This window comes from Balaenoptera musculus, chromosome 9 (assembly GCF_009873245.2).
Source record: "Balaenoptera musculus isolate JJ_BM4_2016_0621 chromosome 9, mBalMus1.pri.v3, whole genome shotgun sequence".
Classification (NCBI taxonomy): domain Eukaryota; kingdom Metazoa; phylum Chordata; class Mammalia; order Artiodactyla; family Balaenopteridae; genus Balaenoptera; species Balaenoptera musculus.
In genome coordinates, this window is record NC_045793.1 from 18,161,792 (window position 1) to 18,175,831 (window position 14,040).

Here is a 14,040-nt window from a genome sequence, read left to right on the forward strand (position 1 = left end):
AATGGGCGTGGCTACTGCCTCCGTCCTGCGTCCCATAGGTGAAGGAAAGTTAAGGTGGGCCTCCAGCAGGAGTTTGTCCCGTGACAAAAAGGAATGTCTTGGGCACTTTTTTTTTCTGCTTTGGAGGCCCAGGCTCAAGGCAAATTATAATGGGAAACCAATTAGAAGGAAAGCAATTTGAACAGAGTTAAGGTGCCAGGTCCTGGGAGAAGAGACCAGCCCTATTTGAAGTCTCCATGGTCTGCTGACAAACTCGGGGGTTTGTTTTAAGGGAAGCGGGGGGACTAGATTTTTTTAAGGAAAGGGGGTACAGCCAGCACAGGTAGAAAGCGAAAGTGGTACTGCCCAAAACAGGCCATCAGAGAGAGGAAAAATGATGGAGGGCACAACAGACGGCAGCCAGACAGCTGCAGCAGAGGTGTAATCTTGATTGATTAAGGGGGCTTTTGCTGAGCTTTAGAATGAAGTTACTCCATTACTGATCAAGCAAAGAGAGAGCCATTATGCCCCCGTTTATCATCCTTTCCCGCTTCCTTTTTGCTGGGCATAAAACTATGCTCACCAATCCCACCTAAAACCGAAGGCGAGGAGGCCGGCCTTTGTTGCCAACAGGGGTTCTACCTGCCCTCCTGTTCTGCTCTTAAGACGAAAGAGGACTCTTGGAAGCCGAGAAAGGTTGAAGGAGTGTTTCTGGAGGGAGGCGGGCGTCGCCAGCAGCGCAGGCACTTGGCTGGCGCGGGCTCTGAGGGGAGGAGGTCCAGGATGGGCTTGCTGAAGGGCCTCCTCCGAGCCAGGAAGCTGCTGCTCGTCGTCTTCGTGCCTCTCCTGCTGCTGCCTCTGCCCATGCTCCACCCCAGCAGCGTGAGTACCAGCCGGTCCCCTCCTGGGGCCAGGGGGTCAGGGGGGAGGTCAGAGGGGAGGCCGGTGGAGGGAGCGCGGTGCTGGTGCAGCGCCTCAGCGTTCTTCTGTTGGTGTAAAGAAATGGAAATGCTCTCCTGGAGGAGGCTAACATACTTTCTGCCTAAAAACTGCCATTTTCATCCCTTCACCCCGTTCCCAGTCCCCCAGCCCCACGGCCCCCGGCCAGGAGTGAGATAAGAGGAAGGGCGATGGCTGGAGTGGCCGATCTGTGTGACACAGAGCAGTGGGCCAGCCTGCTCGGGGGCAGGGGCCAGGCGGACACCCGGTAAAGAGAAGGGCGCTCTGGAGAGCCGGTATTTGCCAGGAGTCAACATGTGACCATCCATATGGGAGAGCAACTGGACATGCAGGAAGACCTCCCAGTAGAGGAGGAGGATGGGGGAGGGAGGGGACTGTGGACCCCGGCCTGAGGTTCCCTGCGGTGGGGTCCCCAGCCAGGCTCTTGGGCATCTAGCCAGGGTCTGTGGGTGACCACGGTGGGCTCTGGTAACCAGGATTTGAAACTCTTAATCTCTCAAGCTCCTTCTGAACTTTGCGCAGCTTGGCAGCCTGCCCTGGTCCCATGCATATGGCCCTTTGATTATTTGTATCCTCTGTGTTTTCTTCTCTGTGCTCTTGAAGGAGAGACAGCAAATGACTTGATAAAAAAGAATAAGAGCCCCCAACTCTAGACTGTGGCCCAATTTTTTGTCCAGGTTTGTGTGAGCAGAAGAGCCTGAGCTCTGGCTCTGCTTCTGAGACCGTCATCTGCCTTCCTTGCCTTCCTCCGGCTCCTTTTCTCCTTCCTCCCCCTCCTCTCCCCCTCCCCCTTTCCCTCCTCCTCCCCTTCCTCTCCCTCCTCCCCTCCCTCCTCCTCCCGGTGGCTTTACCCCTTCCCCTAGCTGGCACTACCCTTGAGACTTTAGGAAAAATAAGCTAAGAAAGGTTAATCTTGTTTGTGGGAGGGGAAGGGTGTCTTCCACTCAGCTCCCAGAGTAACTTCGTAACCAAGATTAAATTATACAGTTAAAGGGGATTAGAATGGTTTCTTCAAAACAAACTGGTTTAAATCTTTAGTAGAATAAAAACTCAGAGCACCAGGGAGCTGCTGATGAAAACCGGGCTGGGATTAGCAGACAGCGATTGGTGCTGAAAGTTTGCCCGGCGTATACACTAGTCCATTTCCTTTGTCCCAATAGGTTGATTTTCTTTTCTTTTCATGTTTTTGTTTTGTTTTGTTTTACTCAATGTCAGACAGGTTAAGGGAATGCCAACCAAGTGGCACCTGCTCTTCTCACTAGCACCATCAGGCACCCCCCGTGTCCCCTGAGTCAGCCCCATCTCTGGGGACCATGACTCCAGGGGGTAGTGCTGCCATTTAATTCTGGGAGCCTGTCTTGGAGCTTCTCAGTTACCAATGACTAGTGAGAAGTATCCACGTGAAGAAGAAAACAAAATAACAAATTATTGAAGTAGGCAAAAAAAATCTATAAATGTGACAGAAGAGGGATGTTGTGGAAAAAAAAAAAAAAAGAGGAGAGACAAGGAAGGAAAGGTAAGCCTCTGCTCTGTTGGGGTCTATAAAAATTTTTGAATAGGTTTTTAAAGATGGACTCACTGAGACCAAGAGACATTGCCCTTCCTTGACCTAGCCCCTTCTGTCCAACTGAGTTTCACCTTAGGGCAGGGTTTCTCAACAGCCACACTAGTGACATTTGGGGGTGGGGGGGGGATAGTTCTCTGTGGTGAGGGGAGGGCCGTGCTGTGCTGTGCATTGTAGGATGTTTAGCTGCATCCCTGGTCTCTACCCATCAGGTGCCAGCAGCCCACAGTCACCCCCCACAATTGTGACAGCCAAAAATGCTTCCAGAGATTACCGAATACTCCCTGGGCGGCAAAATTGGCTCCAGTTGAGAACCAGTGCCTTAAGAGAAGAGAAATATGCTACCTCAGAGCTTCCCAGTCTGTGCTCGTGGGGAAGCCCTCGGGACAGCCAGCTCGATGGAGCCCGGGTGGCCAAAGCCCTCGGACCTGGCTGCAGCCTGCTCACCACTCGCCCCAGCGTGCCCTGCAAAGATGATTCCCCCGTGTGTCACCGTGTCAGTAAGACGCTGCCCTTCTTCCTCTGCAATGACGCAGAAGCACCTTGAGGTCACACTAGGCACAAACCACCACGCGGACTGGCTCTCATCTGTTCGGCCCCCTTGCGTCACACTTAGATTCTGATAGTTAATCCTTAAGATCCCTAAATAGCCTTGTTTGCTCTGGGCTGGAACTGAGAGAAGTGATCTGGGCAAGAGCTCCTGGTCTGCAGTTCTGATGGTTCTTCAAAGTGACAAGCTGCAGCTGCATTTTAGGAAGGATTAGTATGACCTCCCCTTTTTTCCTGCCCAGCTCTCTAAAGCCAGGGGCCCAGACTTGATTTCCCATATACAGAAGAGGAGGGTCAAGAGCGGGGGCATCTGTAACTAAGCCCGGCTTCAGCATCCCGGTGGGATAAAAGTTACACCCAACTCCCAGGATAAATTTTCAGAAGACCTTCCATTTATGACACCAAATTACGTGACCTCAAGCTCCTTCCAGTGGAGTCTGAATGGTATTTCATCGGGGTGGTCGGATTGTAGGGAAAGAAGCAGATGCAAACATCAGTTAGTAGCAGGGTCAGGAAGCATCCACTGTGGGGAAATGCCACTTTTGAACTCGCTCCTTTATTTGTCAACAGGAGCAAAAAAGAACTGACAACACTATCCCTTAAAGGCACTGCCCGAGTATGCACCAATCCCTACATTCCTGCTGACCAGTGCCAGTGATAAGAGGCTGTAGGTTTCTAGAATATTTTCTCCAGTAGATAAGAGAGACCTGTTAGCCAGCAGAGGAGCCCAGTTCAGTTCACCAACACTGATTGAGCTACCTGCCAGACCTCGGCCAGATGCAGGAACACAGGATCCTGTAAACAAACTTCACAGAGTATTCTGCATTATCTGAATATAAGCTTCCCTACTGAATTTTGAGACAGTTGAGAAGAGGCAAAAGGAAGTTTATGTAAATTCCATGGGTGTACTGAGTGCGAAATAGATGGAAAGGCCATCTGAAGGTGGTCTCTTGGCCATTCTTCTAATGAAAGTTAGAAAGCTCTAAGGAAAGTTCAGATAAAAATGATGGCAGTTTATCCTGTTCTTAATACTGCCGGATGAAGGTGGCTTGGTGACTTCCTCCAGTAACTTATTCTAATTCCTAACAATAAAAAAATTACAATCAAAAAGTTTACCTTGGCTTACCCAAATTCTCCTAATTCAAACCAAAACGATGCATGGTAGAAGGAAACAGCTCTTGCTCTCTCTCTCTCTCTCTCTCCTTTCTCTCCTTCCTTCACTCCTGGACCTGTAATGACCAAGCCAAGAAAGACTGAAGGTTCTTTGTAAGGAATAAGGGCTTCTCAGTGAGGGAAAGACATTCTATCTCCTTTTCTTCAACTAGAAACAACACCTGCCATTCTGTCCCTTTCCCAGGAAGGAGATGGGAATAAGTGAGCTCAAGTGTGCTGAAGGGCTTTGAACTCCTTTAGGTATTTTTATTTCTGCAGTAAAGGGAGCATTTCTCTAAATTGCATTCTTTTTCAAATGGAGCCCTTTTTTCCCCCCAGTATTGGTTCTGTTGTCTTATCAGCACTTCCAAAAGCTTTATCTTCTCTCTGATCTTTTGGCCCCAGAGGAAATCTCAGTGGGAGCTACAGTCAACAATTGTTGCGCCCAGTTCCCATTTCTCAACCCCCAACCCCCAACCCCATAATCCATGCATATCAGGAGGGAACAAGGTTCCAGCCAGCCAGGCTGGGTTAATCACTCCTGACGCCCCTCACTGATCGTGGCGACCTTTTGTAACTTTTGTGTAAGAGTTTGAGGACGCTTGTTCTGAACCCAAGGGAGAGATAAACAGAACAAGATTTGTCAGGTTCCTTGATCACCAGCCAGCCTCAGGGCAGGTCAGACCTGAGCCCAGTGGGTTTAGAACTAGGTATAAACGGAGGAGTCCACAGGCAGCTTGGATCTTCTATTCAGTGGCCCTCCGGAGTCCATTGTTAAAACCCTTGGACAGTGACCTCTCCCAAGAGTAAGCCCGTGACCTTTCTCACCACCATTAATCAGCACCATTCGGGGCAACCAGGATTACTGGAGCTAAGATTAAGGAGGACTGATTTTTTTTAATAAGAATGTTGTACTTATTTATTCTGTGCACCCCACGGTTGTACAACCAGCAAAGGGAGTGGGCTGGGGAAAACCCTGGTAAATTTCCAGGCCTTCCCTTCCAGATAGACAGCACTCTTACTCTCTTTGTCAGAAGGAAGCTTCCATGTGCATCAGGCAGTGGAGTGTCCCAGACACTGGTTAGGGCACTGGTTCTCAACAAGGGATGATTGCCCCCGCTCCCCCCGCCGCCAACGGACATTTGGCGACGTCTAGAGACGTTTTTGGTTGTCACAGTTGGGGAGGTGCTACAGACATCTAGTGGGTAGAGGCCAGGGATGCTGCTGAACATTTTACAGTGCACAGGACAGCTCTCCCCACCAACCCGGCAAGGAGTGATCCAGCCCCAAACGGGCCAGTTTCAGAACTCACATGTGAATCAATTACACAAATTAATCCCCGCCTTCAGCTACCCCAAGAACCTCTAGTATCTGATCAACTTGACACCAAAATATCCTGCCTAGACCAAGTTAAAACTGTGAACTCCACCTTTATAGTATATGGTCTGGACACCGCAGTTAATTTCAGTCCCTACCCTGCTCAGTTTCAGGAACCAACCGAGCTGTGATAGCATAACAGTCCGGTGGCCACCCTGTTGCAAACCAATGCAAGCCACGTGCCAGGCATCAGTTGCCCCAAGGAGCAGCCATAACTTCACCCACCAAAATACGATGGCATGTATCCACCAAACTTCTCTGCCAAGTCCACCTTTGCACCTCCCAGAGCTGTGTTCCAGTGCCCATGTTTGAGTCCGTGTGCCTCCTGCCTGAGCCCTGGGTCTCTTTTGGATCCTCAGTGGCAGTGGCTGTCCCTGTGACTAACCACCCACTTTCCTCCCCTTCCAGGAGGCTGCGTGTGCTTACGTGTTGATCGTGACTGCTGTGTACTGGGTGTCCGAGGCGGTGCCTCTTGGAGCTGCAGCCCTGGTGCCTGCCTTCCTCTACCCGTTCTTCGGAGTCCTGCGATCCAGCGAGGTTAGACCATTAGTCGCCCCCTGCTCGGTCCCTGCTGGGCCAGTGAAAGAGGGCTCAAGGTGAAGGGAGATTCACAAAGCAGTTGAGGAGGGGGCTTCTTTCACCCTCTGGAACAACCCATTAGCACTAAGCCTTTGCACCTGCTGTTCTGGACCCTGAGCTCCTTTCCTTCAACCCATGACCTTCATCTCCGTCAAACTGCCTCTTTCAGGAAGCCTTTTGGTTAATCACATCCAATTGTTCCTTCAGCCTGAAACCCTTTAGGAACTGTATGATTGGCACATTCAACCAGACTGCTGTTCCTCTTTCTCTGTCTTCTGATTGTCCATTTAGACTCTAAGCACTCAAAGGCAGGAATCAGGCCTCCCAGGTCCTTGGAATCTCATGATGAAGCTGAGCCCGTATGGAGTAGGTGCTCAATAAATGCTTGCCGACAGAGAGACTTACCATGTTTCCCTGAGTCCTGACAATGTCTTCACTTTCTCTAAAAAACATTTCTGTCCCTTCTTCCCCAACTCAAGATTACTGCATATTCTTTCCTTGACTGCTGTCTACCTAGAATCTGTCCTCTGTTCACTCTCTCTCTCTATGGCATTCTTAAAATTCTAACAGAAATTGTCAACAGGAAACCCAGGGTGGTGCCAGTGCAAACAGTTAAGCCTACCACAAATAGGAAAGAAGAAAATCACAGCCAGAAACCTGGAGCAAGATGAAGAATGGTCTTCATTCATTAACACCTGATTCCATTTGGATTATCTCCTTATAGCACCTGGTCTCCGCTTAGGGTTTCTGAAGGAGATTGAATGGTAGAGGTTAGTTAAGGACAGAGGCACAGAAGAAAGAGGAAAGGGAACTAATGTTTGAATTCCTACTAAAAATCAGGCACTACACCAGAAGTGCTGTATTAGTTAATACTCCCGAGATGTCTACAAGGTAGATATTAATATTTCCATTCCACGGATGAGGAAAGAGGTTCACAGAGTTAAGAAACTTACCCAAGATCACATAGTAGGAAATAGCAGAATTGGATTCAAACTCATACCTGTCAGATTTCAAAGTCTATGCACTTGCTTACTCTACCATAAGAAAAACACCCCATAATGTATCATGTAGCTTCATGGTGAGTTAATACTAAGAACTGTACATCTCTTCGCCTGTGTGATGTGAGGAAGGAATAATGAACCTGGGTCCATGGGATGCCTTAACCATGGATAACAGAATTATTTTTAAAGTCCAGAGATAAATATTAGGCCGTCCCCTAATTGCTGTACTTGACTACAAATTAACAAGTTGTCCTACTGCATGGACTCAACTGGCTGGTTTTTGTTTGTTTGTTTTGGTTTGGGGCAGTTTGCTTTGGAGGCTGTTGGTACGTCAGTTCGTTTGTTGGCACTTAGTAATCATAATAGCCTCAGACTCTCCAAAAAGGATAGCAACCCCCAAAACCCTCAGCAGTGCTTTTATTCCTGGAGATGGGTCCAACACCAGTATCCTGGGGACCCCCATGAAAGCTAGCCTGGCACCTGAAGCGCTAGGCAGTCACTCCAATTATCCCCCTTCCTCTGTGGAAAGAGAGCAGGTAGTTTGGGTCTGTGGGCATGCCTAAAAGAACAAGCACCAATATTACTTTTCTTAAGAGAAACATAAATGAACTTGTCCTGCAGATTTCTCTTTAGAATTGTGAAAGTGAAAGCCAATGAGTCGGGAGGTGAATGTAGAGAGCAGAGGAAGAAATGAAGTTATAGAAAGAATTGAAACTTAAGTAACATTTTTAAAGTGAGCTAACTATTCATTAAAAGACTAATATCTTTGTATTTCACTACAGACAGCCCAAAAGCCAACAGTATGCCTTAGTCTTAAAGTAGATGATGTCTCTATTTCCCCAAGGGCCTCCTGCAGCGGAATCTTATAGACAGGTGGGCCAATCAGCCCCTCCACACACTAGGGATGTTGCTAGGCAACAGTTCATCCTAGGGCCTGCCCATCTGCACAGCCAGGAAGGCTCAACCTATAAGGAGTCTAGGGAGGCAGTTGTTTTCAAAGGCAACAGGACTTTGTAAGGAGAAAAAGAAGACTTTCCGGGGAGAGATCAGGTGTTGCTATTGCTGGGGCTGGAGGTGGAAAACAGTGGAGAAGCCAGGGGCCAATTTTATCATTTGAGGTGAAAAACCCTACCCCATCTGTCTGATAAAGTGGCTTTGGCTGGTGATATTTAACAGCTGAGCTCCAGAGAGCAGTTTAAGGCCAAATATAATCTGTTTAGCTAGCCTTTTAAACTCAGATTAAAGGACATGCCGATCGGGTAGAGGACATGGGTTATAGCCCTTTGTGAGCCAGTTGACTTTGCAGACAGAGAAAATATCTATTCCACAGCCACCGACTTCTCCCCCACACCAGCATGTGCCATGGCTCCCTGGGAAAAGCTAGGCCGGGGGTCTACAGGAGCCCCCTACTCCAGACAAATCATCCACTTGTCACTCCCCAAACCCACCTTGTGCTTGCCCAGCCCCTTGCCAGGACTCAGGCCATTCTTCCACTTTGGAAAGTTCTCTCTAATTCCTTCAGCTTTTAAGATCCTACCCAATTACCCTGTTGGTTGAAGCCTTTCCAAAAACCTCAGCTAAAAGTGTTGTTCCCATCCCTTGGAGCCCCCTGATACCTTTGTCCTTTAAACGGTACATGAGATACATCAGATATACACTTGCTGTGGACACGTCCTCTCTCCACCCAGATTTCACACCCTCTAGGATTTACGATGTCTTACGCATACGGGCTATTCTTGCACTAGCCCTTAGTTCACGTTTCTTGATTGCAATGTTTCTTGATGGTGTGTCAGTAGTGTACTCTCCATATGAAGGAAAGCATGTGAATAGGATCAGTGTGACCCTGAATCTGTGGCTTTTGTCCCTCAGGTTATTCAGTCAACATTCAGAAAAATATTTTGAGTGCTGTACCTACCATGTGCAATACAATATGGGATGTTACAGATACCTTGCAGGTGACAAAAATGAAAAAAAATATCATTTCTGGGACTTCCCTGGTGGTCCAGTGGTTAAGACTCTGTGCTCCGAATGCAGGGGGCACGGGTTCAATTCCTGGTCTGGGAACTAAGATCCCACATGCTGTGTCGTGCAGCCAAAAAAAAGAAAAAATTTTTTTTTAAATATATCATTTCTGCACTCTTGAATCTCATAGCTAATGCTTTGGGTTCCCCCTGGGGCTGGATGTGTGCATATAAATGGTTAAATTTTACAGCGATGAATTGTCAGTCTGCAGGATTTTAAGAGTTCACTGTGTGCAAAGCTTAGACTGTCTTCTATCAGCCGAACTCAGGCGCTGAAAAGAGATAGAAAATGGTCAAAATGGCTCCTGACCTTGAGAAGTTTCTCCTCTAGCAGAGAGAAAGTATAAACCACATGGAATAACACAGTAGACCCTATGCAGTAATGCCTCTTTTTCTGGCCTTGCAGACCCCAATTTACACAATTTCACGTGAGGGAATGTTCTATATAAATGAAATTTACCCTGTCGAGTGCCCAAACTTTATATTGACCACTTTTCGACTGAGGTCTTTCCACAAAGCTCTATAATTTCCCTGGTCTTTTAAACAAATGTTGCTGAACATAAATTAACTTTTTCTTTGGAGCCTTTGATATTTCCAGGGATAACCATTTCTCAATCAGAGAAATGTGGGCTGGGTGATAGCACAGTTGAGTAACTTGAGCGCTGGTTGAAGAGCTGAACCGAAAGAATCTGAGTAACATGTTGGGGTCGCGCTGGAGAGAGAGCACAAATGAAAATAAGAAAGGCACGTTATCGGATTGCAGATGACTCAAAGCTAGATGGACCAGCTGCTGTACAGTGACAGAATCCATGCTGCCAGGAAGAGACAACGGACTGGAAGGGAAGTCCAGGCAAAAGGAAACTTAATAAGGATAAATGTTAGCAGTTTGTGTGAAAAAGATCTTTGGCTTTCAGCTGAGTATAGACTCAGTGCGAGTCGGCTGTCTGTCCAGGGTGGCCGCCAAAATGCCAAGCCTTTACCACATGTCAGGCGCAATGGGAGGTCCTTTACATGCACTGTATCTCTTAATCCTCTGGGAAGTGGCTATTATTTTTATCTTTGTTTTACAGAGGAGGAAACTGAAGTTAAGAGAGGTTAAGTAACTTACTCAAGGTGATACAGCTAGTAAGTAGTAGAGCCAGGACTTGAAGCCAGAATTGCCTGACCCCAGAACTTTCACCCTTAACTGCTAGCCAGTATGTACTGAAATCTGCTCAATTAATAAACGTATGTGTTCAGAGCAGGAAATTCTGGATAAGGAGCTCATTCAGAGGTGGGTAGCCAAGATGTCTGAAATCTAGAAGCTAAGTCACATGAGGAATGAAGAAAAGCCTCAAGAGGGGCATGATTTCTGGCTTGTACAGCTCAACATACCAGGCTCAAAGGGTCAAACCAGAACCAGAGTCAAAGCACCGTAAGGTAGATCCCCTCTCTGGGAGGGAAGACCCTGAAATGGGGGCCACACGTGGTCCTGGTGTTCCTGTCCCCAGAAACACAAGCCAGATGACCACGTCAAGGATACTAGAGGTAGACTCTGTGCCTTGGGAGAGGGGCTGGGCTCTAAGGCCCCCTTGACTTTAGGATTCGATTGGCTTGTAAGCATCCAGCTTCTGCTTCCCTCTGCTGGTGTACAGAGCTCAGTCCTGTATTTCCGATTTGTTTTTAGGTCTGTTTTTTTGTTTTGCCTCCATTGTGACTCTCGTTACTGTCATCATATATGCTTTGAAAGTCCTCTAAGCCTTTCTACCGTGTTGCCGTAGCTGGGGACAGTACCTGTGTCAATCAAGTGAGCTGAGATTCACTGTTTACAGGAGAATGGCATAGATGTGGGGACCACGTGGCTCTCTGGGGAACTAAAGGGCATGGTTTGAACACTGGGACTTGTAAAGAGCCTCAGAGATGCCCAGGGTCAGGAACTACTTCTGGTAGTGATTACACCTGCTCTCTATCTACCCCCCAACACATGCACCCACGCGCGCACGCGCATGCAGACACGCTTCTTCTGCTGTCTCAGTGGCCCTGCACTGCAGGCTTCTAGCAAGTCTAATTGAGATTCTAGCTCCTGCCAAGGCAAGAGAGGCAGCAAGGCAGCTCCAGCTGGAAAAACAAAACAGCCTCTACAGTCAAGTGATACTTGAGTCTGATGTCATGAAATCTGCTTCCCTGTTTGTTCCTCATCTTTCTGACCCACTGGATTCCTGACCAGCGCCTAGACCCTGACTTTCTGTGTGTAAACCTGGGGCCATTTCGTATAGCACTTTCCACCCTGCCTTTCTGGCCTCTACTCACTACAGAGGCTGACACCCCTACCTCCACCCCCCAGCCACACACACAGGCCTGTGAGGACACAGGCTGAGCATCTGTGCCCAGCTACCCACCCTCACCCACAGCCATCCAGACACAGCCCAGAGCTGAGCCCACACCCAGGCCATCCGTGGGCCCGATACCAGGAACCTACAGATCTTGCAGCCTTTTGAGGCCAAGCTAATGTTTCCACAGGAAGAGCTACAGGGGCAGATCCTTCAGTCCTGAAGAGACTCGGGACACCTTATGAGTCAGCATTTCCAGGCTCTGCGGGAGCTGGGCTGACTTCGGGTCAGGTCAGCACCCATCTGGGTCTCTCTGCTTTAGACGCCTCTAGGGCGGGGTTTACAAAGAATGTTTTTTAAGCAACAAAACCTTTCCTTTAAACTAAATCTTAGGAAAATCAATACATGAAACAGATGGAAGGGGAAGTCCTACTCTGATCAGGCAATGGGGGCCCAGAGCCCTGGCTCTTCCCTCCCAATACCTCACGGCCACCCTGTTCCCGCAGCTGCCGCTGAAGTTGCAGAGGCAGTGAGTGGTTTGAAAACCTCCGTCCTCAGGGAATACAGACAGGTGGTTAGGAGGGTGTCTGAGCCCGCAGAGACTTACCAGCAGAAACAGCATTCCTGCCCCCAGGGAAAGGCGGAGAGGCAACCACGCTGGACTTGGCTGCATTGCCAGGGTGGTGGTTGCAATGGTGTAGTGAGGGGCTTCAGCTCTGATGGGGGTTTAGCTCAGCCCGGAGGGGGCCCAGCCCACGCATCCCATCCTGGGGTCACAGCAAAATTGTTCAGATGAACCAAAAGAGCCTCAAAATAGGTCCGTTTCCAGAGACCACCACTGGCCTCCTGAGGGAATGCCACGTTCCTGCCACGTGAAGAGGCACACCCACGGCAACTCGCAAGGACAGCCTAGGTGTGTGCAGCCAGCAGCAGCGTGCCGATTGGCTGCGTGTCTGACGGGGCCGTACAACGCCGCCAATGCCCGTGTCAGGACACATTCAGATCCACGCGTTCTGCCCGTCTCTGGCTGCCACCGCCACGAGCAAGGACACTGGCAATGTGGAGAGGGTCAGGATCCAAGTTGGGAGTAGGGTAGAACTGAGTTTGAATCCAGTTTTCTCACTAACTAGTCTTGAGCAAGTTGTGCGTTGACTGAAATAAAAGTTGCAAGTTAAGTTTTATTTGGGGAACTTACTGAGGACTATGGCCTGGGAGATACCCTCTTAGGTAACTGAGGTACTGCTCCGAAGAGGTAAGGTAGGAGCCAGGAAATATATGAATTTTTTTTCTGGAAAAGCATGTAGTCAGACATCAAAAGACCACTGCTAATCACAACAGACATCTCAAGTTAATGATTTTAGTGCTTTTCTATCTATGGGAAGAAGTAAGAATCTGGGGGTCATTGAAATGATCCCTTAGATATGCATCTTAACTATTTAGGGCCAGTACCCAAAGTACAGAATGCTTCCTGTTTTTCTGCATCCTGAATTCCCCTCAGGGTGCACAACTGCAGTGGCTAATGGCTTGATCCTTATAGAAATGGAATGGAGGGCAACATTCTTTTCTTTACATTTGTAACCTCTCTAAACTGCCATTTTACTCATCTGGAAAATGAGAATAATAGGCACACCCACCTCATGGGGAGTTGTGAGGATGTTAGACCTACCTGAGGGACAGAGTGCCCATCACAGCACCCAGCTTATCTGCACGAATGATTCAATGGTCCATCTGTCTTCCTCCCTGACGATGGCCCTGTTCTTAGTGAGAAAAGCACTGAACTGAGATCAACATCCAGATTTCCATTCTCCTCAAACTTCTAGGATTAAAGCCACAACTCCCCTCACCTTCCCATTTAAAAAAAAAAAAAACTTTGTAAAAAAATTAAAACCTGACATATCCAGAGAGCAATAAAGAATTCCGTGACCAAAGAGAGCAATGTTTTTAAAAGCTCATCACTAACAGATGTTACCTGCAATTTACTAACAGTGAACTGGTCCGTTAAAAGACTACATTGGTCAACACTTCTGTCCTTGTGCCTCTCAATCCAGGCTGGGTTAGAAAACTCTTGAGATGTACTCACCCTTCACTTAAGAAAGTTTGGGGGAATCTTTGTCTTTTAGGTCCACCTTGCTCCTTCTTACTTCATTTCTTTCTCTTATTCCCCCACGTGGTCATGCTGGCATACCTGATTCCTAACCCTCAATCTCATCTTGAAGCGTTTCACCTTTTCACTTCTTTAACAATAATAATGGACCATTACTGAGCACTTCCTATGTGCCAGGCCTGTCTTGCATCATCTTACTTAAGGCCCATACAGATTCAATGTATTGTGTATTACTACTTAAAAGGTTGAGATGATGGGGGAACAGGGGTTCAGTATTTGGTCCAAGAACACACAACTCATCTGTGGGGAGCAAGCATTTGAACCCAGGTTGAGTTCTTACTTGCTATCCTCTGCTCCACCTTTTCAGAGTGGCCTCCTTGAGCCCATCTCTTCTTAAACACAGTCCAGAAACATCTCTGCTCTCCAAACTTGGGGTTTTGGCACA

The 14,040-nt window shown here is 48.1% G+C and overlaps 1 protein-coding gene across 1 annotated transcript in view; it reads left to right on the forward strand.

The window, feature by feature from the left end:
* Positions 1–477: 477 nt before the first annotated feature.
* The window catches only part of SLC13A4 (solute carrier family 13 member 4), a 40,094-nt gene continuing 26,531 nt past the window's right edge, over positions 478–14,040 (forward strand). The window contains exons 1-2 of the mRNA XM_036864191.1: positions 478–861; positions 5,990–6,118. Coding sequence (XP_036720086.1) covers positions 763–861; positions 5,990–6,118 — 228 coding nt within the window. The 5' untranslated portion in view covers positions 478–762. The remainder of the gene's footprint in view (positions 862–5,989; positions 6,119–14,040) is intronic.